Genomic DNA, 26853 nt, shown 5'->3' with positions numbered 1-26853 from the left:
AGAATTTCCAACCTCACTTAACAATGCCCTTCCAAAACGGAAAGTTCCATGTTTGCCTTTTTAGGTAATTCTTGCCTTGTTTCCTATGTAGTTACATTAACTTGCACATGGTCACCAAATCTCTTAAAAAGACACATTCCAATAACTTCCCCTCATGCTTTATGATATATCTTATGTTGTAACTGCCATGGCTGTGCACAGCAAGCCTTGTTTTAGCAACATATACATATCCTGCTGCAAGCACTCCATCTCCCCTGGAAATAAGGTTCATATGGTCTATGAAATTCCATTTTGAAGGATGGTGGTGGCACTTAAAGGCTCAGACCAGAACCCACACTCTGTAGCAGATAACCAGTGGTTGATACTGGTCTCTCTTATTCCAGTTTTTCACTGGAATAGTTGCATTGATTCAGTGAAAGTACTCCTGGTGTGAGATCAGTGTCAGGCCCTTTATATACCACGGACCCAGTATTCACATTGCCTCAGGAAACAGTAAATAGACACTTATCCCACCTATAATTAGCAATTGTATTTGACAGTCACAAATCAATTTTTACAACCAGGGTTGAATTTAATAGTCAATTTTTAAAAAATTGGCAGAATGATGGCTCATGTAGTGGAAACTGAACAGGAAATTCATATTTCCATTTTTATTGTTGACCCAGGGGCTAGTGATATTTAGAAATAGTCCTGCTTAGCCATATATTTTTTTAAAACTGGCTTTTCATTGTGTGAGCATTTATTTATTCATAACATTCCCACATCAGCTTTAGACTACAAAATACAGGCAGCCTTCAAGCCCTAGAAGAGGAACTGAAGCCATTTGGGAGAGTGAGTCCTTAACATAAACTTGAAATTCCCAGCACTGCTCTCTAATGACCCTTGCACAATAGATCCAGCTGAGGGGATGAGCCCAGTGCTGAATTAAAAGAAATATTACAAAAACAAAGAAAGGGCAGTTAAAGCTCAGTGAAATTTTCCTGGCTTGCAGAAGCTTGTATTACTGCAATAGAAATACAGTCCGGTGAATAGAATTCAGAAGCCAAGAGAATTTCTGCATTGCTGCATGGGAAAATAAGCTTTTTCATTTTCTCTTTGGTGGCAGTTGTTCTTTGTGCCACTGTTCATATTTTTTTTCCTACCCCCTTCTTCTTTCTTCCATCAAAGGCACATGGATGCCATTCCTCAGGTCTTCCCAGAAATGAAAAGAAAGGGAGACTTAAAGTACCGAAAACTGGTTTCAGCTGGACAATACTTTTACATCTAGCAGTCTAAAGACAGTCAGAAAACTGAGGAAGGGCTAGTAAAAGAATCACGTTACTTTATTTAGTCTTTAGCCTTTTTATTTTTTCCTTCAAATGATGTTTGTCATTTTTTAAATATTTCTTCTTACTTTGTCCTTCCTTTTTTTTTGCATCCTCATTTTGGTCCTAGGAAATGTTTCCCACTCGTCTTCAGTCATTGATAACCCCAATTTCAAACATCTGAGAGGCTTTGATTAGCATTCAATATCTCAAATGTTAATCTGAGGCTTCTACAAACTAGGCAGTCCCATCCCCAGGATCACCTTCACCCTCCCTTTTTAGCCAAGTTTACTGCAGGGCATCCCTATTGCTTGCAGCTTGTTCAGAATGCACCACTCATTTGCTCACTGGCTTGAGTATCTGTGATCATATTAAGCCTGCCCTGCATTTTTTACTACTTATGAAATAGTGGATTATCTTACATTGGCACTGTTATTTTTTAAAGCCCCTGGTCTACATTTGAAACCTCCTCACTAAGCCTCTCCAGATTAATATTTACACAGATGCACCACCTGCTTTTTGGAGATTAGGCCAAGTGCATGAGCTCCTACGCCCATGTGGTTCTAATTGAAGTCAATGGGACTCCCTGAGAGTCCACCCATCAGGATCACTTTACATGAGCAGGGCCTACATCCACTAGGCAGTCGTGTTTTCACTGTGGAGGATCCCAGGATCATTCCCCCTCAGTTAGTTGCAGCCCACGTTTAAGAGAGTTTTCTTTTTTCCAGAGGTGCTTTTGTACAGTCACCATTGGCTACTTATTTATCCTCAGTTTTCCTTTTTTGCTCTGTGTGGTCCCTTTGATTGATGTTTATCTAACTTTAAGAGGGTATGTTATTAATGAATTTTTCAATGTTTTCAATTGTTATACTGTGTTTACTTTATGATCAGCAGCTCTAAGCACCTTACTGTGGGACTGGGAAGGAAGAGAAGCTTAAAAATAATTAATGTTATCATATATGAGAACCTTTATATTCCTGATAAGACTGTTGCTCCTTCTCTCTCCTCATGACCTCCCTCAGGCTGGGGAAATATAATTACTGACACTCCGTTACAGTCACTGACCCTGTCATTCTGGGCGACAGCTTTTTCCCACCAGAGTGGTATTTTTAAGCTGGGTTTTGCTGTTTGCCTTGCAATAAGCAGTGTGCAATGTGCAAGGCAAACAGACATGCAGAGGGCAAAATGGCCTTCACATACTGCACTCCTTCAGCACCCACTGCTCAAAAATGCATTTGGGGGAGAAAATTAACATTTTTCCCAGCTCTTTGGCCTATGTCACAGTTTCATTATTTTCTATACTTTTTATTATCTTATAATTGAGTAACAAACTTAGATAACTGTCAGTCTGACTGTGATCAGAGGTTGTTATACACAGTTATCACTCTATATTAAACTGTCCAAGTAGATGGCAATGAAATGTCTGGGATGGAGGGAGGGGAGGATCTGATAAGATTTCTATCAAAGCAAAATTCTAGTTTGCTTGAAAAACATTATTGTAGAACATACCTTAGCATTTCTCTATTACAAAAAGCTTTTAACACAATCTAATTAGTTTTTGAGCAGGCTAATCCCGCCCTTTGACTACTACAAGGTAGAAAATAGAAGCAGCTGACTCTGGCCTTTTTTTGCATTTCAGGAATTGTTGCAGTCCTTTTTTGTGGAGTCACACAGGCCCATTATACCTACAACAATCTGTCATCAGATTCCAAAATGAGAACTAAACAGGTAGAGTACAAAAATAACTGACTTTGTCTCTTCTGGTGCTGTAATGAATATAGAGAGGTACTGCCAGCATAGCTGGAAGGGTTTTCATTAAGGCAAAGGAAAAGGCTTATGTCTTCATTTCAGGAGAAGGATATTTGTAGAGATTTTGCCAGGAAAACATTAACAATTCTCTTGCTAAGCAAAAAAGTAATAATCTAGTCCTTTGAGAGACCAGAAATATAAAATATCCATCTAGAAGATGAAAAGTGTAGAGCTAGTAATAATTTACAGTAACTTCCATCTGAAATTGCTGCAAAGCTTAGTAGGAAATCCAAAAGCTCTAGTGAGTGAAGATGGAACAGTTTTAGAGACTGGGTTCATGTGGATTTTTTTTTTTTTGCGAAGGTGTTTTTGGAGCAGTGTGGGCCAGCCCTCAGTCTCCAGCATTGACAGACTTCTCTCCCCTCATGAAATCTGTGGCCTAGTAAAGAACATGCGGGTGACTGCAAGGTTCCTTTTCAGTGAACAATTTGGGAGGCAAGAAAAAGTCAGTTTTCTGTTTGTTTCTAGTAAAATGTTTGAGTCTTTCAGTTGAATGTATTTTTGAGAACTTGGAGCTGCTTTCAGGAGTTGAGCCTTTGGGCCACGATTCACAAACACTCTGCAACACATCAAAGAACAAATGTTAAGCTGCCGAGTCACAGGACAGCCGCCACGCACCTCAGGGAGGCCCAGCAAATCCCAGTACCCTTCAACCTTCAGTTCCTTCTCTCTGACAGTTTGACAGCAAGGAGCTTGCACATCTGCTAGGACTCACTTCTGTACCATTTTGCTCTGGGGAAGTGAATAGTATTTTATAATATGGATCTTTTGTATCATTTTTGTCTATGAAAACTTGTTAAATTTTTAAAAATAAATGGCTTAAAAAGAAGCCCATTCCCCTCAAGGTACTTTTCTTTTTTGCATGCTTGCTTGTCTTCAACAGTCTCCCTCATTTCAGCTTCCAGAGAACTTGCCAGACAACTTACCTCTCTTGTTTCCAATCCCTGCTCAAATCACCCTTCTCTGAAAAGCCTTTACAAGACAACCACTGCTAGACCCCTTCACCAGCTCCAACTCATACAGACAGATCAGTTACTGTTTGTGTCTGCTCTATTTTGTCTTTGACTGAACTATTTTGTAAACTAATTGGGACAGGTACTCTGTTTTGTTTGTAAATCAGCAAGTACATTGCCATTTGATAAGTATTAATAAGAGGTGATTGTTTTTCTTGAGCTGCATTTTAAACTGTTTTTAAGAAAGTCAGTGGCTGAAGGGAAACCTCTCAACAAGCTCCAAGAGCTGAGCCAAGTATGATTAGAAGATGACCTTCATGAATTGCTACAATGATGAATGTTTTAGGGCTTGTCTTCACTGCAGCATTAGCTTGAGTTATCTACCCTTGAGCTAACTCCCTCTCAAGCTATCCTAGCTCGACTGAGAGCAGTCACCCTGCAAAGTAATACTCGAGCTGCACAGAGTGTTTGTATTTAGCAGCACAGCGTGATTTTACAGCAGCACAGGGTAGCTACATCTCTACCCCATGACCAGCTCAAGCATCAGCAGCACTTGAGCTTAATCCCATATCATCTCACTGGCCAGTTAGCTCAAGTTTAAAGCACCTCTTAACTCAAGCAAAAGATTTGTGTATGAACACAGGAGCGGGGTTAGGGGCAACACTTGAATTATACTTTGAGCTAACACTATAGTAAAGACAAGCCCTGTGTGTGGCTGAAGACTGGATACATGAGCTCTGACTGCAAGTTGCAATGAATGATGTTAACTCAAATGGACAACCCTCACGTGGATCAACTCAGCTCCTTCTTAACCACCTCTGAAACCACCTATAACTCTAATTCACATCCAACTATGAAAAGCATTTTGAATACTTCAGTGCAGAGTGAAGTAATTGGCCCATTGGGAGTCAGGATCACTCTTCAAAATTCTCTACCTTGAAACAAATCTCTTCCATGCCAAAGATGGTATGCTCTGTTGCATCTGCTTGTCAAAACCAAGGGGACATATCAAAGCCTTAAGGGTGCTTCAGCTGTGGCAGCCTTGGGCCTATGCTGCCTATAGCTCGCACCTCCAAACACCCCAAATAATTGACAGCTCTAAAAATAAATCTACCAACAAACAACCCACTCTCTCGGCATCCTGCAGTACTCCTTCCCCATCTATCAGCAGTTTGGCATCGGCACTGCACAGTAACAAGGCATTTCCTCCAGCTCCCAGGTCTGCTGCTGTGCTTGTTGCACTCCTGATGCACTGGGGAGACTCTACCCCCAGTAGCCTTCCTAATAACTTGTCAGCTGGGAAGTATCATAGATATGCAAAAATTGTGGGTGGGTGGGTGGGTGGGGGACTAGATGAGGTTCTGCTCTTCTTACTACACATAAGGCTCTGGGGAACCTAGGGCTAACCCTGCTTGATAGCTTTGATGCAGTTCTCCTCTGGCCCCAGGGTTGACTCTGAAGTTATAGCAGGATTTGTAGCACCTATCAAGATGAAGGCAAAGCACCTAATTGCCCTGGACTCCACTTCAGATTTCTCAAGACTTCCTGCTACTCCACCTTCATGCATATCTGCTGTCAAAAATCAATTGTTATTTAGGTCAGTGGTTCTGGCATATATGATGAGAATCTTCTAGCCTATTCTCCAGCAAACTGTATTAGCAGTTTTGGCAATCCCTGCACAGCTAAGTGGAGATGCAGAGGCGTCTCTCAGTGTGGTGTTCTGTCAATCACAGCTTGACTGGTTGCACTGGAAGAAGTTTCCTGCATCCCAGGTGTCATTCTCCTTGATGTACAAACTGTAGCTTCATGTCTATGCCTGTGACTTCAGTGCTAAGAGGTTTTTTTCTTACTTGGAGAAGTTGTAGGAGTGTCCACACACTGTGTGCCTCTGGAGAGTCATTAAGAACTCTCCTCCAAAGGATCTAAGTCTGAGCTCAAATCTCTGTTTTCCATTAAAATGTTCTAAGGATAATATGATGGATAGTGATGTGGGTATCTGATACCACTCTATCAGCCAGGTACATGGATTGCTAAATATCCATTTGACCACTGGAAATATGTCCACAACTTCTCTGCCCTTTTTCCCTAGTGGTGGTAGAATTCAGGCATCTGAAATGTTGACCATATGTGCAACAGGTATGATCAGAGATGGGGGGGGGTGGGAGAATATTCTGACTCCTTGACCCTATTATCCTCTCCTATATTTTTTAATTCCCTCTTCTTTTCTTGTTCCCAATAATAAAAACAAATAATTTCTAAAGTTATTTTGTGCCCTCATATTCCTGCCATCAGCACTTTGAGCAATGTCCCTTGAAGCTTTAATAATACTGTGGGTTGGGCTTCTTGCATTGCTCTACATCACACCCTGTTCAGATGCTACACATCTTCTGCCTGCCACTGTGGTGTTACAGCAGGATGGGCTGTGGTCCCTATAGCGTCAACAGCAATCTGATGGTGCAAGGTGTCTCTAACAGGTTAAAATATGTTATAATGAAGCCTAGTTTGTAGAGTTTTTCCCTGCTTTCTACTTGTATCCAGTTCAAAATGTTAAATTTTGAGCTAGTATCTGGTTTCTGAAGAGTTGCCTTAAGGCTTATTCAATCATAGCATGCCACTGTAGCTAGCTTTGGATTTCTTCTACTTCAAAAGGTCTGTGCAGTGCAACCACATGGAATTTTTAGTACTGTTACTCAATATTATTGTCTGTATGCTGTATTATGCAGTGAATCAAAATATGGATCATTGATGTTTCTGTGGCTAATGCTAGCTACAACTGGTCTTCCCTACACAACCATGGTTCCATACGATGTCTCTGTTTAGGTGGGGAAAAGACGGTTTTGTCACTTTAATAGAAGTTTGAATCACTTCATTCATAGTTTTTAATCCTGAAGTCTTTACTTAGTTTTGACACAGTCATTATTCTGGCATGATTCTAGATCAGATTCAACCTGTGGTCCACAGACTCCTGGGGGTCTGCAGACTATGTCTAAGGATTCCATGAAAGGTTGTTGTTGCCATAGAACAGTGGTTTTTAACCTGTGGTCTGCGTACTCCTATGGGTCCGCAGTCTATGCCCAAGATTTCCAAAGGGGTTCACACCTCCATTCGAAAATTGTAGGGGTCCACAAATGAAAAAAGATTGAAAACCACTGTTCTCGATGAAGTCAAATGGAGATTTGCCAGAATAAGGACAGAGTAGAAACTGAGAGAGGACTAAAGCATTTGGCCCAGAATTGATTACTGTGGGTTAGGGGATGAACTTTAGTTTTGTTAGCGATTTACAAAGTTTGGGGATATTTGCTGTGTTATCCTCAACCTGTACTGTAGATGCTTATTTAAAAAAAATATTTTAATGGACTATGAAGATCCTAAAGGGATCTAAATATCTTATGCAAAATGTAGACATCCCTGGGACTTCTCATTTTCTAGTAGTGAGAATTTAGCCAACACTTGCCATTTAGAAAAAAGGAAATTATCTGGAATAATGTATTCCAACCTGGGCATCCCATTACCTGAAAATTTGAGGGTAGAACAATAATTAGAGAAAAGTAATTCAAATTCACAGAGGATTTCAAAGTTTGGTTTCATTCAGACTTGGTGGTGGGCTACTCTGGGCTTGCCCCAAAAAGCCCTGGGATTGCCCAGGAGCTAGGTGGGTGAGATGGCAGAAAACCAGGCAGGTTTCAGTCAGAACCCAGCCTGGTTCCATCAGAACTGAGTCAAAATCAAACAGTCTCCTCAAAAGGTTTTGTCATTTTTCTGTAATAATTATTTGAGCATTGGAGAGGATGACTGAGGATAGGTTAAGAGTTAAATATATAGGCCCCAATCTTCATTGGGATCTGTTATTCAATGGGATAAAGTGCAGACACTGAGGCCTGTGCTAGCAGATCGCAGTACAGGATTAAGACCGTATACTGTAGTTTGGCTAAGAGATGACTAAAAAGGGTTATGGTAATTTTTTATGAATATGTGAAGAATAGAAACTTGAGTTGGCTGAAAGCTTTCCATTAAAATATTTATTTTGATGGCAATTGCTTTTTGATAAAACAGGTTTCAGGTCTTTCAATTCCAGTGAAAACAAAACAAAAATACTTTTAATCTACATTTTTCACAGTGGGGGGAAAAGACCGTTTCCTGACAAGTTCTCCTAGCAATGCTACAAACTGAGAGGGAATTGTTCAGGGTGGATAGTTAGGAGTCATGAGTTGAAATTAAGAAACAGGTAATTTAGTATGAATATTAAGAAAATCTTTTGGACAGTGTAATGTATTAAAATAGTCCAAAGAGAGTAATGGAAACTTCATCCCTTAAAACAGTTTAAATCTAGAATGGACAAATTGCAGGAAAACATAGGGAATAACCTTGCATTTGCGTGAGAGGAACTGGATTATCTAATAGGTCTTTTCCATCTCTAATTTATACCATTCTATGATAAGTTGTGTAGCGCCCCCATTCCACCCGGGGGGTTACCTTCTTTAATGCCAATCTGCTTACAGGTTTTGATGGACAGTTCTGGGTTCTTCTGGATCCCGCCACCCACTCAGCAGGGTGTATCATCTTTATTTTTTCCTATGAATTTGGCGGTGCCTCCACCCCCCTCGCTCCTTCCTGGCAGGGTCACCAGGGCAGCGTGGGAGGAAAATTCTACCCATAGGGTAATCCTCACCAGCAACCACACACCACACAACAAAAACAAAAACACTAACCCAGGAACCTATCCTTGCAACAAAGCCCAATGCCAACTCTGTCCACATATGTATTCAAATGACACCATCATAGGACCTAATCACATTAGCCACGCCATCAGGGGCTCGTTCACCTGCACATCTACCAATGTGATATATGCCATCATGTGCCAGCAATGCCCCTCTACCATGTACATTGGCCAAACCGGACAGTCTCGACGCAAAAGAATAAATGGACACAAATCTGACATCAATAATCATAACATTCAAAAACCAGTAGGAGAACACTTCAACCTCTCTGGTCACTAACAGACTTAAAGGTGGCATTTTGCAACAGAAAAGCTTCAAAAACAGACTCCAACGAGAAACTGCTGAGCTTGAATTAATATGCAAACTAGATACCATTAACTTGGGTTTGAATAGAGACTGGTAGTGGCTGGGTCATTACACATATTGAATCTATTTCCCCATGTTAAGTATCCTCACACCTTCTTGTCAACTGTCTAAAATGGGCCATCTTGATTATCACTACAAAAGTTTTTTTTTTTTTTCTCCTGCTGATAATACCTCATTTTAATTAATTGGCCTCTTACAGTTGGTATGGCTACTTCCACCTTTTCATGTTCTCTGTATGTATATATATTTCTTACTATATGTTCCATTATATGCATCTGATGAAGTGGGCTGTAGCCCACGAAAGCTTACGCTCAAATAAATTTGTTAGTCTCTAAGGTGCCACAAGTACTCCTGTTCTTTTTGCTGGACTACTCAGTCACTGCAGAGGGGCTGATCTCTTCAGGCAGGAATCAGGCTGCTTTGGTCCCAGGATTTCCCCTCACCACAAAGGGGTGCAGGGCTCAAGGTGCAGACTACACAACTGTATTAAAATCTAAACTGTAGTCTCCTACCCCAGCATCCAGACACACACACAGCAGGCAGAGCAGAGCTGACCACGTGGTGACTGGTCTCACCTAAGGAGCTGGAGGGCTAACTCAGCCTGGCTGGGGGAGTTTCCCAGCAAAACTCTACAAACTGGGAATCATCAGTGGAGAAGGAAAAGCCCAGCAGAGGGATCTTGCTTTCAGGTTCCTAGAGGCCAGTTCTCAGGGGGAACCCTGCATGCAGGCCTGGGACTTACTAGCTCCCCACACAGCCAATCCTGCCCTTCCCCTGGCTGGCTCCAGACTAAGGCTAGGTCTACACTACAGCGGGGTTCCGACCTAAGATACGCAACTTCAGCTACGTGAATACCGTAGCTGAAGTTGCGTATTTTAGGTCGGCTTACCTGGCGGTGAGGACGGGGGAAAGTCGACCGCTGCCGCCGACTCCGCTGCCGCCTCTTGCCGAGGTGGATTTCCGGAGTCGACGGCAGAGCGATCAGGGATCGATTTTACCGCGTCCTCACGAGACGCGGTAAGTCGATCCCCGATAGACCGATTGCTACCCGCCGGATCGGCGGGTAGTGAAGACATACCCTGACTCAAAAATGGCTTCTCCCCTTTCCTGAATTCCCTGGGAGGGGCATCTCACTCCCTATTAGTTGCCAGGCAGACTCTGAGTTTGCCTTGGCTCCCCCTCCCTACCAGGGACAGTGTGTCTCATCCCTGAGCTGCCAGCAGACAGAGCCCCAGGAATCCAGGTAATGTCCTTGGCGGGGTTACAGTTGTTTTTGAAAAGTTTAAGGCTAAAACTAGTCAGAAGATAGAAAGGTTTTTTTTCCCATGGGAAAACTGACAAAAATTAAATTTGTAAGATGAAACGTGGAAGATGTAAAACAGCTGGAAAGCCCAACTCACAGAGGAAAATGCGGAATATAAGGCATCCAGGCATAAGGCAATGATCCCATGAGGCATCATTTTGAAAATACCACTTTCTCCCTGTTTGATGAGGGGAGGGGATGCGGCATAGGAATCCCTTGCCATGGGGTATCATGGAAGTTGTAGTCCAGCCAGAGAGATTGGCCCCTAGAGAAGAATGGAAGTTTAAGCCAACTAAGATTACAAAAGCCATGGTTACAATGTGACACCATTTTGAATTGAAATATATTGGATTTTTGGTATTTAAGCTAAATCAAAATTTTCTGCAGCGAACAGACACTTTAGGCAAAATAAATTTAGTCTAAAACCCAGTTTTCCATCAAATAGTTTTGATGGAAAATTTTCGAGCAGCCCCCCCCCCCCCCCCCCTCCCAAATTTAACTCTGACTCTCATGGACAATAAACCACACAATGTTGATTGAACCCAGTCCTAACTATGCAATTTCCACTATTACATGCACAAATAATATAATGTGAATGCAATTGCACCTCATTGGACATTCAGATGCATGTTTCCCTGATATGCAGTCATGGAAATTGCATCTGTAAATCTGCCATGGAATTGCTTGAACAGTTTGTGCACACTATTGCACACATAACTTTGAAACAAAGTACACAGTGTTTAATGTTTAATTAACTCTGAACTGGTGTGTTATATAAATTACTAACATTTAATTGAAATACATAGTTTTTGTTTGCAGTAGATCTTTACTCCCTCCCATGTCAAAAAAAAAAAAAAAATTAAATTAATTAAACTAGACTACACTTACCAGGGGATCAACGCGCAGCGATTGGTGATCAGGAGAGCATCTCCAGTCGACCTAGCATAATGTGGACCCCGTGGTAAGTAGATCTAAGTACGTCGACTTCAGCTACGTTATTCACGTAGCTGAAGTTGCATAACTTAGATCGATCTCCCCCTGTAGTGTAGACAAGGCCTAAACCTTGCTCACCCCTGAACGAACACACACACACACACACACCGACTTCTTTGTTACTTTCCCCCATATCTCTCTCTTGTTTTTCCTTTCCACCCTAAGCTCTTTATCCTTAGTTTTGCTTACCATATGGTTCAAAAATTGTTTCCAAATTCCTTTAAATTCTTCGAATTTATTTTCTAATCCTAAAATTACCCTTTCATGTGCAGCTGTTACTGCTGGATCTGCACTCCCTCTCTTTCTCTCACACAGAGCCTTTCCTTGCAGGGAAACCTACTAATCAATGCACATGTATGATTATGAGAATTCCATGATTTAAATAATTTAATATGAAATATTATTGCTGAGTCTGGTTCTAAAAAAAAGGCTATCTGCCCTTCTACCCCCCAGTTTAAGCTAATCTTAATACTCATTACTGATCGAAACCAAGAGCTCTCTAGTTCACTTAATTCATAGTTATTCTTAAGCAATCTTGCTCCTTTGTTACAGTATGACAGATTATTCACTATTCTTACACTTCTGATATAAGACTGAGCTGCAGTACCCAGTGAAAAAGGAGTGAATTAAGGATGGAGTGGCAGCCTTAAATCTAAATTATTTAATTTTTTATTGATTTTAAATCACTGTTAAAATTATAGTAGCAGATTTCTTTAAAAAAGTCTGCTTTCCTTTCTGCTTTGCACGATATACATTATTATTGGCTGTGAAAATTCTCATTACTTTGCAGTAATGTGTAGTACGCGATATAACAATGGCGGTATCTCTCACCATGATGTTGTGCTGTGCTACAGGCAGAACAATCATCACTTACTTTGACTAACAGGACACACAAGACAAATGGCCAGTGTAATTTTCCTCAGATATTGATACACAGGCAAAACACATCTCAGTTTCTTGGGTGAGAATTTCTCTATTAAAAGTTTGTACCTCTAGATGTTAGTTACACTGTGTCCTTTGTCAGTTTCCTGCATCTACTTGCCATTCAGCATTTATTAAAGGAGCCATGTCATGTTTCAGCCATCTGTTGAAATGTATACTAATATAGCTCTTGTCTTTAGCAACCAAGACTGTTACTTTAAGTACTGTCTTAAGAAAAATAAGATCCCAAAAGTATTGGTTAACATGGCTCAGATTTGTTGTTTAATCCAATTATTCAAATACTCCTTTGAAAAAGACATAATTTCACAATTTACTAATGGATTTGATTTATTTTTATTTTTTTATGTGAAAAATGTTTTAGTTTGGGATTTTTCAAAAGTGCTCTTCACTGTCTCAACTCTGGTTGAATTGGCAAAATTACCACTGACTTCAGTAGGAGCAGGGTTAGGCCAATGCTCAGTGCTTTTGCATATCCCACCTTTAGAGCTCAGTTTCTCTATTGCACCTACAATAGGGGTGTGGGGACAGCTGGCAGTGACCTGATCATGGCTCCCTGAATGTGCTCTGCCTGGTCCTGGAGTACAGTTGCCCCCTGTACTTTTAACTTACACGGCTGGTGGAAGAGGTACTGCCAACAGATAGTCAAGCATGGTGGAGCCTCACCCATACCCCTAAATTCTGTTGTCATGTGGTCTAGATTCTGCTACTAGCTTGTGGTTGTTTTCTTTTTTGGGTCTGTGGCTAAGCATGATGATGATAAGCAGGGAGGAGATGAGTGAGACTGTTGTGTTGAAAATGGTTTGAAGAGAGAGCAACAGATCACCTCAGGAGGGGGCTACATGGGAAGGAGATGACTTGGAATAACATTTATGTTCTCAAAAGAACCCAGGTCAGCTCAGTTTCTTGGTGGGTTGGTAGTGGCAGTCAGCTCATGTCTATATACTTCAGCTGTTAGCTGTCAAACTATACTTCACAGAAAAGACCGTAGGCCAGGAGCTCATGCAATGCATATCTACAGAGTAGAAGACAAAGAAGCAGAGAATTTTGCTTTCTGACAGAATGAGGCACCATCAAGGATTAAGTGCTGGTAAGGAACCCCAAAAACACATCTACAGTAGGGGAGAAGGTCTAAGGAAGTTACTGAAAAGGACAGAGAGGAAAATGTAATTCAGTTTATAGGCCTGTATTCATTCCATTACTCTAGTCTTTGTTTCTGCAGTCAGTTATGAAATAGTTATGTATAGCAAGGCTGTAAAGAGAGCCCTCTGAAGCTAGATGTAATCACCTTGCTCAAATGCATTACTAGTTAAACAGTTAGCCATATATTTACACTGAACCTGCTAGCAAATCCCGTTGGGAATGCCTGCCACTTAGACAAAATCTTTTGTCCTGAATGTAAAACTACTGTATGTCATGAAAGCTCTGACACAGCACTTCATCTCTGAGATCTTGCAGAAGCTAGACTTCAGAGTAAAGATAAAGAGCCCAGAGCTGCAAAGACCCATGTGTGTAAATAACTTTATTCAGGCAAGTAGTCTAAATGTGGTGGATGGGACTGCTCATATGAGTAAAGTTATACTACAGGATAATGCCAAAGAGAACCCACATGCCCACGGATGGAGATAGTGATTTTAATCTATAGTCTGTAATGTAGACATGATTCTGTCTTGAGAATTTCAAATGTGCCATTGTCTTAACAAAGAGATAACTAGAGTATGGTGAATTTTTAAGCAAGATACCCTTAACTCGTGTGCAGTATAGCTCCAAGTTTTAAGGATTTTAAGTTAAGTGAGAATCAGACTCGAGCCACCTAGTTTCTGTGTCACTGGTTTAGGTTGTGGATGGTGTAGGGTTTCCCCCCTTCCACAGTGACAGTTTGGTATGAAATATGTGACTCAGAATGCTTATAATCAGATTTACTTTAATTTAAAAAAAAATCATTGAAACAGCATATAAAGCACCATGGGAAACTTACATTTTTTTTGTCTGCAAAAAAATGTTATCCAAACCACTATAATCCCTTGTTGGATTTGAGACACGCAGCAAAATAGCATCAGTATGGCCCTCAGGCTTCACGGTGTTCCATCTAGAATTACATATTTGCTTTTGGAGCAAATCTAAGTTTAGCAGCAGCTTATCATTTAACAAGTGAAATATGGTGCCAGTCATGTCCAGAGATACTGCAAGGAAAATTTGGTGAATCCAAAGTATGGTTATAGAATAGTATCAGAAACTAACATAAAAAAGAGCATGCAAGGTCTTGGCAGAAATTTAAAAAAGCCCAATTTATGCCTAAGGGAGCTAGAAGCATGTTTAGCTCATTATATTCTCACTGCAGCACTCTAATACCATGCTCCATCATTCCACTAAATTTTTCCTGCGTCTCAAGTTTTGATGAAGATTTCTCAGTGGATCTTTACATTACAGAAGGATAAAACATTTTCTGTGTGTACTGGTCAAGGCTGTTTTCAACCCAAATTCTAGAGCAAAAATAAAATCAGAGGGTTAACTGGAGCAGACCAAAAATTATGGGGTTCCTCAGCTAACATGTGAAATGAGAATGTGGTGGGTAAAAAAGTGTTTGCCAACCTCTCTCTCTGAAATAACTATAATTACAAATGCATGTAATAAATCAAATGTTCCAAATTTGTTAACACAAGATAGTTGCCTGCGTTGTGGGGCATATGAAGTTGCACCAGCCCAGGGAGGTCCTCATGAAGGGTTTGTATAAGAGCACTTATGTAACTCTCAGATGCACAAAGGGAGGGAGTCTGATGCTCCTGCACAGGGCAGTTGAGTTTTACAGAGAGAGACTGGGGCCCTGGCTCCACCTCATTTAGTGTGTCTAGCACCCATGCAGCACCAGGCGAGAGCAGTCCCTGTACATAGGAACGTGCAGGAGCTGCAGTTATGAGTGGCCTCTGTGCAAAGATCACAAGAGCAGGGGAAGAAAGGTTCTTTGTATCCCCAGCCTCGGCCCTTTACATTTGTGTAAGGGCCTGGTACAATCTTGTATGGCATTTATAGGATGGTAGGCAGGCAAAGTATTTAGTGCTAGGCCCAATGTCTGTGCTGTGATGTGAAAATGTAAAGCATTGTATTCTTATTCAGAATAATACATTTCTGGACAATGTTTGCTGCCTTCTGTTGCACTACTGGATATTTTGGATCATTTAAAGATAACACTGGTCTACAATTTTTGAGAAGTCGTCTGCTTCAGAGATAAAATGTGCTATGTATTTTGATGTGCTGAATTCAAATATGACAATTAAAACAACTGATTGGCTACTGTTTCTAAGATATTTAAGTTTTTACATTTTATGTCTATGTATATTGTATAGATAGTAGAGTTTTAATCATAAATTGTAAACCTAGGTCTTTTCATGTGTTTATGGTTGCTTTACATGATAATATTTCACCTGTCCTGTTTATGTAAAACTTTAAAAATCAGCCAAAGGGTTATATAAATAAAATTTATTATGAAACAAAAGGCAAAAAACTATTATGTACATAGTTTAGTCCTATTCAGTGTCTACTCGGCGCTTCTTGGCTTGTCTCTTGTATTCATTAAATGGAGCATCTCTTGTCACTGTCCAGCAATAGTCTGCAAGCATTGATGGGCTCCATTTGCCCTGATAGCGTTTCTCCATTGTTGCAATGTCCTGGTGAAATCGCTCGCCGTGCTCGTTGCTCACTGCTCCGCAGTTCGGTGGAAAAAAATCTAGATGAGAGTGCAAAAAATGTATCTTTAGTGACATGTTGCAACCAAGGCTTTTGTATGCCTTGAGGAGGTTTTCCACCAACAACCTGTAGTTGTCTGCCTTGTTGTTTCCGAGAAAATTTATTGCCACTAACTGGAAGGCTTTCCATGCCGTCTTTTCCTTGCCACGCAGTGCATGGTCAAATGCATCATCTCGAAGAAGTTCACGAATCTGAGGACCGACAAAGACACCTTCCTTTATCTTAGCTTCACTTAACCTTGGAAATTTTCCACGGAGGTACTTGAAAGCTGCTTGTGTTTTGTCAATGGCCTTGACAAAGTTCTTCATCAGACCCAGCTTGATGTGTAAGGGTGGTAACAAAATCTTCCTTGATTCAACAAGTGGTGGATGCTGAACACTTTTCTCCCAGGCTCCAAGGACTGTCGGAGTGGCCAATCTTTCTTGATGTAGTGGGAATCTCTTGCACGACTATCCCATTCGCAGAGAAAACAGCAGTACTTTGTGTATGCAGTCTGCAGACCAAGCAAGAGAGCAACAACCTTCAAATCGCCACAAAGCTGCCACTGATGTTGGTCATAGTTTATGCACCTCAAAAGTTGTTTCATGTTGTCATAGGTTTCCTTCATATGGACTGCATGACCAACTGGAATTGATGGCAAAACATTGCCATTATGCAGTAAAACAGCTTTAAGACTCATCTTCGATGAATCAATGAACAGTCTCCACTCATCTGGATCGTGAACGATGTTGAGGGCTGCCATCACACCATCGATGTTGTTGCAGGCTACAAGATCACCTTCCATGAAGAAGAATGGGACAAGATCCTTTTGACGGTCACAGAACATGGAAACCCTAACATCACCTGCCAGGAGATTCCACTGCTGTAGTCTGGAGCCCAACAGCTCTGCCTTACTTTTGGGTAATTCCAAATCCTTGACAAGGTCATTCAGTTCACCTTGTGTTATGAGGTGTGGTTCAGAGGAGGAGGATGGGAGAAAATGTGGGTCCTGTGACATTGATGGTTCAGGACCAGAAGTTTCATCCTCTTCCTCTTCCTCGTCTGACTCAAGTGAGAATGATTCTGGTGCATCAGGAACCGGCAGTCCTTCTCCGTGGGGTACTGGGCGTATAGCTGATGGAATGTTTGGATAATGCGCAGTCCACTTTTTCTTCTTTGACACACCTTTCCCAACTGGAGGCACCATGCAGAAGTAACAATTGCTGGTATGATCTGTTGGCTCTCTCCAAATCATTGGCACTGCAAAAGGCATAGATTTCCTTTTCCTGTTCAACCACTGGCGAAGATTTGTTGCACAAGTCTTGCAGCATATGTGTGGGGCCCACCTCTTGTCCTGATCTCCAATTTTGCAGCCAAAATAAAGGTGATAGGCTTTCTTAACCATAGTGGTTATACTGCGCTTTTGTGATGCAAAAGTCACTTCACCACAAACATAGCAGAAGTTATCTGCACTGTTCACACAAGTACGAGGCATCTCTGCTCACTTTGGCTAAACAGAAATGTGTCCCTTTGCAAAATCAAACACTGACAAATAAGAGAGCACGACACTGTATGCTTTCTAGAGCTGATATAGGGCAATTTGTTCAGCAGAGTGATGTAAGCTTCGTTATGATTGCATCATCCATGACTTCTAGGAATAACATGATGCAATTCATATCATGTATGAGGCAATACCAACTTCAGATTGCATCCTTCATTGTTTTGCCTAAAAAGCAAGTACTGTCCAAACCCAGTCACAGATTTATTCATAGATCCAGTCAAAGATGTATTTTAGTCATTTCTGGTTTAAATTGAGATCCCTTCCCTTTATAACTCACTTATCCTCCGCCATTCCCAAGTCAAGGGTCGTATATACTGACCCAATAGCATATCTTGAAAACTAGAGCCAATCAACAATTTTAAGCATCATTTTCGTTCTCAGTGACCCAGAATTAGTAAAGTTTGACTACATTTATTTCAGAAACATTTTGGCTGTAGAGCAGTGTAATTAGTTTACACTTCCACAAAGAGAGACCACACAGATGCCAGGATTTATTGGTACACATAGTTCAGCTGTCTCTTGGCTTTCAACAAAATAGAGAGTCTAGTTGGGCTCAAGGAAGCTCTCCTTACAAGGAATGTGCTCGCTTGATTAGTAAGGCAGCATTCCACACAAAGCAAAAGGACCACACATGTGATCCTTGGAAATGACCAGTCTAACTGGCATCTATTGTTGTGACTTGTCGCAGGAAGTTTGCCCAGGAGAGCGTGAACTCTTGGGTATTACAAGGTCTAAGAAGTTTCAGTAAAAATAATTGAAAAAATTGCCAGGCAAGGCTTAAATAAATCAATTAATTTTGTCTTCAAAACAAGAATATGACACGTAGCAGATTCTGGCTAGTCTCTGTGAGAGTATGGGACAGAAGGAGCATACCCTCCCAGCACAAGAGCCAGTCATACTCTCCGTCTCTGCGCCATAATGTGTACTATGGGGTTTTTGCACCTGTCTCTGAAATACCTGGTACTGGCCATTGCTAGAGACAGGACAGTGAGGTAGGACTGCTGTCTGATCCAGTGCAGCAATTCTTCTGGTCCTAAATGCATGTTAGAAATTGTCAATATAAATACTCAGCATGACCCACTGCATAAATATGGTTAAACAGAGAGCAGTGTCCATAGGGCTGGCTACAGCATCCATTTCTCAACTATTATTAAAGGGGCTGTGTTAGTGAAGCACTTTCTACTGCTTCCTTCCAAATACAGATTCAGCAAGAAGTCAGCTCCAGTAGACATTGGTCATACCTGGCTAAAGATTTCTCTTTCTGTGACAGAAGTAGGGACTGCAGCCAGGCTTCTTGACCTAGCCCATGAGCAAGATTGAAAGCAGCAAAGGCTGGAGTATCAGAGGGACTCGGAGTACCTAGGTGAGAGACTAGAGGTCGGGAAGGACAGTGTGCTCAGACCAAAGGGCAGAGGAAGAAGCCACTTTTGACAACAGTGATGGACTTATAAGTAGTATCTTTGCAAGGGTTTCTGCAAATGGAACCCATGTGCAGTTTTGCTCTTGCGTTAGCCCTCTTTGCTCAAGGTAAACAGGACTTGTGCACACTTTAAAATTAATAAGTTGTATTAGGAGACAAATACTCTGAATCTGTGACACCAACTTCTCTTCCACAGGAAATTGACCCACTGCAAAGCCCTCAAACCTGCTACACTGGTGAAGCTAGATGCCTACTGGGATTTTCAAAAGCACCTAGGCACCTACCTTATATTGAAATGAATGGGAGTTGTTCCTACTGGTATTTTCAAAAGTGCCTCTGTGCCCAACTCCTATTCATTTCAATATGAGGTAGGCACCTAGGCTCCTACTGGTATTTTCAAAAGCACCTATCTGCATCTTTAGGCACCTACATATCTTTAAAAATCTGGCCCTTTGCCCCTAGAGAGAAGCAGATCTCCAGTCCCAACACCTTCCCATTAGCCTGTACTTTCTCTTATAGGCTTGACTTGTTTCCTGGGAAGGTGATGAGCTCCAGCTGTTTTATGGGTCTGCTGGTTAACATTCACATCCCTGCATAGAAATCTGGCCTGGAGATGCAGGACTTTTTAGCCGTCTCTATCCTACACCTCCTGGGAGCCTGTCATAGTATGACTGGTCCCTTTAAGGAGAGATGGTGGCCAGCCACACCTGCAAGTTAATAATTAACTAACTGCTTCCAGGCTAAGGGGGCAAGACTAAAGAGGGTCAGGTGCTAGCTTAATGGACAGTGGGCCTTATAAAAGGGCTGAGTGAGATCAGTCTGGAGGGGTTTTTTGAAACCCTGGGAAGCAGGTGGATTCCAGTGGAAGGACTTGAGCCAGGGTGTGTAGGAGGACAGGTACTCCAGGAGAAGTAGCCTGGGGGATGAGTGCTCTAGTCTAAACAAAGAAAGCAGGGTACATCTACACAGCCTGTGGCAGTGAGTCTCCTGGCAACAGACGCAGGCTTGTGATAATGCTCTAAAAATAGCTATGTAGACATTGCTTTGAAGTTGTGACCTAGACTAGAGCTCCGGCTTGTTTCCTAGTGAGGCTTGTTTCCACCAGCTGGGTAGCCATACACAAAACTAGCTGAGAAATGAGCTGGAAGCGGGGCCCAGAAGGTGGGATGAAGAGAAGCGGCTGAAGGGCAGAAGAATCTTTGTTTGGGACTTTTTAGTTTGGACTGTTGCTACCCCAGAAGAGGCTACGTCTGTTTGTGACTTGGCTGGAGGACTAAGCCATAGGTCCTGCACAGACTGATGTGTGGAGACTGGAAGAGACCCACCTCAAGGAGGCAAACTGAGGCAGGGAGTGCGAGCAACACCATACTTGGCCTGCAGGGGGATGCAGGGGCAACCATGACTGAGCCAGAAGGGTAGAGTACCTCTTCACAAAAAGACTGTCTTCATTTCTTCAACTGACGATTTGTCACAGGAGTAGTATTTGTAATAACTATTGCCCTTAAAAATGGATTGAAATTAAGAAAATGAAAAACACTCAGGTTTTCTCCAGTTAATTTGTGTGTGTAACAGGAAAATCAGAAAATTGGGAATGTGCCAAAATTCATTGTCTGACCAGATGTACCATAAAAATCTTAAACCCCTGCAGAATAGTATATTGCAATAAAGAAAACTAAAGCTGCTCAGTGTATAGGTTTAGCAAGGAGAATCATAACACCAAAAACTTCTATTTGTCTAATTTTAGTACTAAATGCTTCAATCTGAATTTCCCAGCAAAATCATTCATTATCTGACTGATATTCCTGTTTATTTATCCAGGCTAAAAAAATTGTTAATTTGCATTTTTTTTAAATTAAGAGCTTCAAAATTCTGCTGTAGATATGCCAAAATTCTGTCTCCCAATTTTTAGCTATGTGCTGCAAGACAGATGCTAAACAGCCAAGAAGCATTAGTAAAGATAAATTGATATCAACAGGTATTATGGTCGTAGCATCCCACTAATTAGCTACATGAAAAAAGTATTTTATTTTAGCACCACAGGTGGAATACAGAATAGTAAGAAGACATTGTCTGAGTAAAGCATTGCTTTTTGCATTGGAAATAGAGTTCTCCTCTATTAGCAATAATAAAAATATTGAATGTCACCTTACAGAAATCTCTTCTGTTTCTGCAGTTCTACACAGTGCTCTTTAATCTGTTCTTTTCCTAAACAGCACCTGCACCATACCAGTTTTAGTGATTGTTCATAGGCCTACTCTGACCTGAATCATTCTCATCAAGCCTGTCTCCTGCTTTCATCAATGTTTCTGAGGGATTGATCTGTGCTAGTATCTCCTTTTTTGTTGTGAATCATAACATTTTATAACATACTATTTGGAACTACAAAAATTGGGCTTTAGGTCTCCATTTAAAAGAAAGCTGATTTTGTTTTGCTCAGCACAGAAATCAGAAAGTTCATATGTTCAAAAGCTATTCTTACCATGCATAAATCGGCATTTGCTTCTAGCATTCTCCATCTTGCTGAAAAGTAGCAATTTTTGATGCTGGCAGTAGGAGGGATCATAATGTCATAAGCAAACCAGTTTCCAAACTGCTTTATTAAAGGTTTGACAATTTATTTAAATGTTAAGCATTTTCTTTAAATATTAATAAAACTTTTCTGATTGTTAAGATGATGGTTTATACCAGGGGTAGGCAATCTATGGCACGCGTGCCAAAGGTGGCACGCAAGCTGATTTTCAGTGGCACTCACACTGCCTGGGTCCTGGCCACCGGTCCGGGGGGCTCTGCATTTTAATTTAATTTTAAATGAAGCTTCGTAAACATTTTAAAAACCTTATTTACTTTACATACAACAATAGTTTAGTTATATATTATAGACTTATAGAAAGAGACCTTTTAAAAACGTTAACATGTATTATTGGCAAACAAAACCTTAAATCAGAGTGAATAAATGAAGACTCAGCACACCACTTCTGAAAGGTTGCCGACCCCTGGTTTATACTTTAGAGGAGGGTTGCAGATACCAGCCATTGGCTAAAACATACCAATTGGAATTAAAAGCCATATGCCTAATTCTTGCTGGCATACAGAAACAGGCATAAAGGACTTCCAAATGGGAGCATATATAATATATGCTATGAAAACTGTATTAATATGCAAACTAGCCTCATAAATGGCTCCCTCCGATGATCTAGTGCTCCGTCAGGGGACTGCATGGAGACCATTGCTGGTCAGAGAGCAGCTTTAGTGGCAGAGCATGCCGTTTTACCCCATGCCATACCCCTTAATGTACCTCCCTGGCTTTTGTCACCAAGGGCCTGCAGTGACAGTGGTCAGAAAGGTCAGCCTGTGCGTAGCCAGCATACAACCACGCTCCAGGTTTTCAGGTGTGTGTTTATGCACAATGCCAGCATTGCTCCTTAATTCTGTAAAAAGTGAGAATTGCTTCTCAGTATGTGCACTGAACAAACGCAGTGCCATTTCCCTTCCTCATTATCACTGCCTCCACTGAGGATTGGGGTGACAACATGAGGGAAAGCAAAAGAAAATAGAATGTCTGTTATGCATGGTAATGAACCAGACACAAAGAAAAGCACAATCCCTGAGCAGCAACAACAACAACAAAAAAGTTTAATCTAATATGGGGCCACACGCTATTATGCACTAATCATAGTTGTATGCTTTTTACATGGTGCCATTACAGGGCAGAGAGAAGGCTGTTTTGGTGCCTTACCTGTGCATTTCTATACTTTGACAATGTGGGTGTAATAAAGTCCTTGGTGGGTTAGGTAGTCTAGTGGTTAGCATTCCTGGTGCCCCTTCCCAATGGGTTGGTCTTACAGTCCTGGTCCTCCTCTGCTCAGATGTGTGGTGAGGATTACAGGTGGTTCAAGTCCCTCCTGTAGTGGGGGCAGTGGTAGGAGAACCCCAGCCACCCACTCCACCGAGCTGAAACCCAGGGCTCTAGGAGGGCAACAGTGTCTGGCCCCCAAAGGTGCCCTCCCTAGGTCACTTCCTCCCACTGCTTTCCTCTCTCAGCTTTCAGTCCCAAATAAAGTGAAAATATAACCAACCTATCAGCTCCATCCGGGCTCAGCCCTCCTGGGGCTTCTCCAACCCTTGTCAGGAGCCTTTGGGGTAGGTTTGGCCTTCTGAGCTGGGTTGCTCCCTTTTCAATCTATTCTCCAGCTGGCGCATGCTCTGCAGAGCTGGTGGGGCAGGACTACCTGGGCCCAGTCCTGTCCTTTAACCCTTTCTGACTCAGTGTGGATTTTTTTTTTAAGATTAACCTTAACTCTGAATTTCCTGGGTCTCTAATGCTTGTTTTGGGGGTAATTACAACTTCTCTATATCCTTTTTACCACTAAATTGATATGTACACAATCTTAACTCCAGTTTAACATAGTTCTAATCAGGAAATTTATAACAAAAGTAAAAAAATGATTTTTTAAATAATATGATACTTAGCAGTGTCCCTTTAGTCATCAAATAGAGAAATTAGAGTCAGCCCAGTGAAGTGAAGGGAAATACTCCCCTTGACTCTAATGAGGTTCAGATCATACCCTGCCTAGGCACATTGCAAATAAAGTGGTACAATTAAAAAAACAAAATAACAGGATGCTTCGTTAAGGTTTAATTAAGTTCTACATTTACCTGTTTTCCACTTGATGCTTTGTTTGAAACACTGTCATCTTTTCATTACTGTGGTATGTGACTTCAGCAGATGGATTATCAGTGAATGATCTGATACTTTAATTCTGGAAATTAATTCAGTTATCTATTTTGTGTCTCAATATATGGTATGGTATTTTGTTTCACCAGAACGCAAGAAGGTTATTAAGCAAACCTTGTTTTAATTATGAGCATATTATTAATAGGGTCCTTTGTCATAGCTCTGCATCTCCTGAAACTTGCAGGATTATGTCTGAGTTTGTTCGTAATTGCTCCTACTGTGGGCAGCATTGTGTTATGTGTAATAGCTTAGATGGACTTTTCTTGAATTATAGGAGGGATTTGCATTGTTTATAAAGGATTTTCAAGTATTTTTTCACAAATGTGCACTTAGTTCACAGAAAACCGGTCTCTGTTTTGGGGCTAGGATCTTTAAATGATATAGTCCTGAAGTAAGACCTTATTAAAAGCTTGCTTTTGAGGGCTCTGCTCCCTCTGCAAATTGGAATTCTTTTCCATTAGACCTGAGAATCTTGGCACAGCATGATCCTTAAAGAAACTATTTTCAGAATTTTAGTTGTAGGATTTTTAAGTTTATGCAACTACTATATATGAAGGTCAAGTTTTGCAACTAGAAATATGGTCTGTACACCTCCACTTCTGCATTTTATATGATCATTTGCCTGATTTCAAGAGCCAGATGCTAAAAGACTCAAGAAATTGCTGATCTCTAGCAGAATCAGCTGGGTAAAAATGAGTATCCAAAAACCTAAAGCATTAGCCATCTTCCTATGCATCCATCCCAACATTGGTGTTGTACCACTGTTTCTTATATCATTTCTGGACATTCTGCCCTCAGAAGAGTTGGAGAGAGATTTGAGAATAAGACAGAAATACTGAACAGCTGACTGTGGCTAGCTGATCTCTAGTGATCGCTTCTGTGGAATTCAGTCTGGGTTAATAAGCCCATAAAAACTTTGGCTGACATTTTCAAAAACTAGTGCCTGAAACCATATTTAGGCCTCCAATAAGTGGTTTGATTTTCAAAAGCTGAGCAAACTCCATGGCTCCAATTGATTTGGAGTAGCTAAATCTGGATTTAGGAACCTAAATTTGGGAATCTGGGATTTTGGGTTTTTTATTATTATCATTATTATTATTATTATGTTTTTTAAACTTTAGTCATGGTGAGCCTGACACAGTGAGGTTCTGAGCACCTTCAATTTCCCCTGAAGTTAAAGGGAATTGAGAGCCTTTGGCAACTTGCAAACAGACATTCAGCATCTTCCCAAGGTCTGACATTGCCATTGCACAAAAGATATAAAAGCACATTGGCATAGCTACTTATGCCTCTTCTTCCAAAGCCACTTCTTTTCACGAGAGCCCAGACAACATCTTCTGCCATCCCAGAGAGTATCTCTGCTCTAGAGTAGTTTCCATAGTGGAAGCAGCAAAATACCACAAGAGAGATGATTCTTTGACAGTTCTGACTGTACTGAAATCAGGAAGTACTAGGATTCTTTAAAGTGCATTCTCACAAGAATTTCTGCTCCGATTACCTCAGATATAATCAAATGACCATCTAGGATGAAATCCTGGCTCTTCTGAAGTCAACTGAAACATTCACATTGACTCCACTAAGGACAAGATTTCATGACCAAGTCTTTACAACTTAGCCTTTCCAAACCTCCAAATCTTTTGAGGTTTGCCCAACATTAATTTTCACCTCCTTCTTCTCACATTATTTATCCACACACACTCAGCTTTTCGTGTTATATACACACACACACACACACACACACACACACACACACACACAGTATAAAATACACACATAATCAGGTCAATGACTTTCCTCTAATTCAGTGGCTGGCACTCTTCTCTTAGAGTTGGCACTGAATAAAAATAAAGCAATGTCCGAGAGCACTGTGCTATTGCAGGCACTCTTTCTTGGATGAGAGGAAATGCTGAAGTCCTCTTGACCATTTGTGGTAGTTAAAGATCCTGTTTGGCACTAGTCTCAAGAGTTGGACAGTTGAAGGGAAGAGTGAATCTGCATAGAAGGAAGCTGTAATTAAACATCATCTATGAATTTATTTATGTAGAACATGCACAATATGTTGGGTCCTGCAGTAAAGAGAAATTGCATGGGGACTGAAATCTTATAATCATGGCATACGGGCAACAAGTAATTTTTTTCAGTCCTGCTTCCTGTCAGAAAGCATGTCATTCGTTTTAAAAGAAAACATAGCTTGAGCGTCTTAAGATTTTTTTATTTCCCTGATAAGCTCAGGGCCCTTGTATTGGATTCCAGCTCCTAATATTTCAAAGACTGTCTAAATGAATATCTTTCAAACACCCAAAACTTGGCAAGGAATGAAAATTGTTTTTGAACTTGCTTCAAGAATTAATATTAGAGAATAGAGGTTTTTTCCTCTCAGCAAATTGAAGCTGAATACATTGAATTCAGTCTCCTTAGAAATGGAATTGATTGCTGGAGGTTAGTACTAGGATGGCAAGTCACAGGAAAACGTTGTGTGGGGGTGAAGAGAGATGAGATTGATTCGTTGTTTTGCTTTTAAAACATCAGCAACAATCTGTTCCTCTGATACTAACGTAAATGCAAAAGTACAAAAGGTAAATATATTAGTTCATTGTGACTTTAAGGACAATTGGATTGCAGAGATGATATTACTATTTTTCATTGGGCAGAAGGAGAGCAGTTGAGTCACACCATTCAAAATCTCCTTTGTTAGCTATGTGGCACAACAAACTGAAATTGACTTCAGCAAAGTCACACATTTTCTTCGTTTTGGCAGAATGTTTTTTTTTAAAAGATTATTCTTTATAGCTCTTGTCAAAATTCAGGGCAACTGCACCTGTATTTCCTAATAGTGGCCCAGAAAGGGCCAGGTTCCAGCTGCCAGCTGTTGTCTCTCTTGGGTGGAGACCTGCATCCCTTTTCCCTTCTGATCAGGGTATTTCCTGGCTGCATGGTTCCCTGTTTTCACTGTGTATTTCCCAACACGGACCAATTGCCCAAAGACACCTGTTTGCTTTCTCTTCAGAGACAGATAACAGGTGTAATTG

The 26853-nt window shown here is 41.0% G+C and overlaps 1 protein-coding gene across 1 annotated transcript in view; it reads left to right on the top strand.

The window, feature by feature from the left end:
- The window catches only part of SLC9A9 (solute carrier family 9 member A9), a 341581-nt gene that overhangs the window by 180265 nt on the left and 134463 nt on the right, over nt 1–26853 (top strand). Inside the window, exon 9 of the mRNA XM_024214834.1 lies at nt 2944–3032. Within this exon, the coding sequence (XP_024070602.1) occupies nt 2944–3032 (89 nt within the window). The remainder of the gene's footprint in view (nt 1–2943; nt 3033–26853) is intronic.

The sequence above is a fragment of the Terrapene carolina genome, unplaced genomic scaffold (assembly GCF_002925995.2).
Source record: "Terrapene carolina triunguis isolate 2854851 unplaced genomic scaffold, T_m_triunguis-2.0 Scaffold88, whole genome shotgun sequence".
In the NCBI taxonomy this organism is placed as follows: Eukaryota; Metazoa; Chordata; order Testudines; family Emydidae; genus Terrapene; species Terrapene triunguis.
Note: the sequence above shows the minus strand (reverse complement) of the source record. Positions and strands in the feature narration are given on the sequence as shown.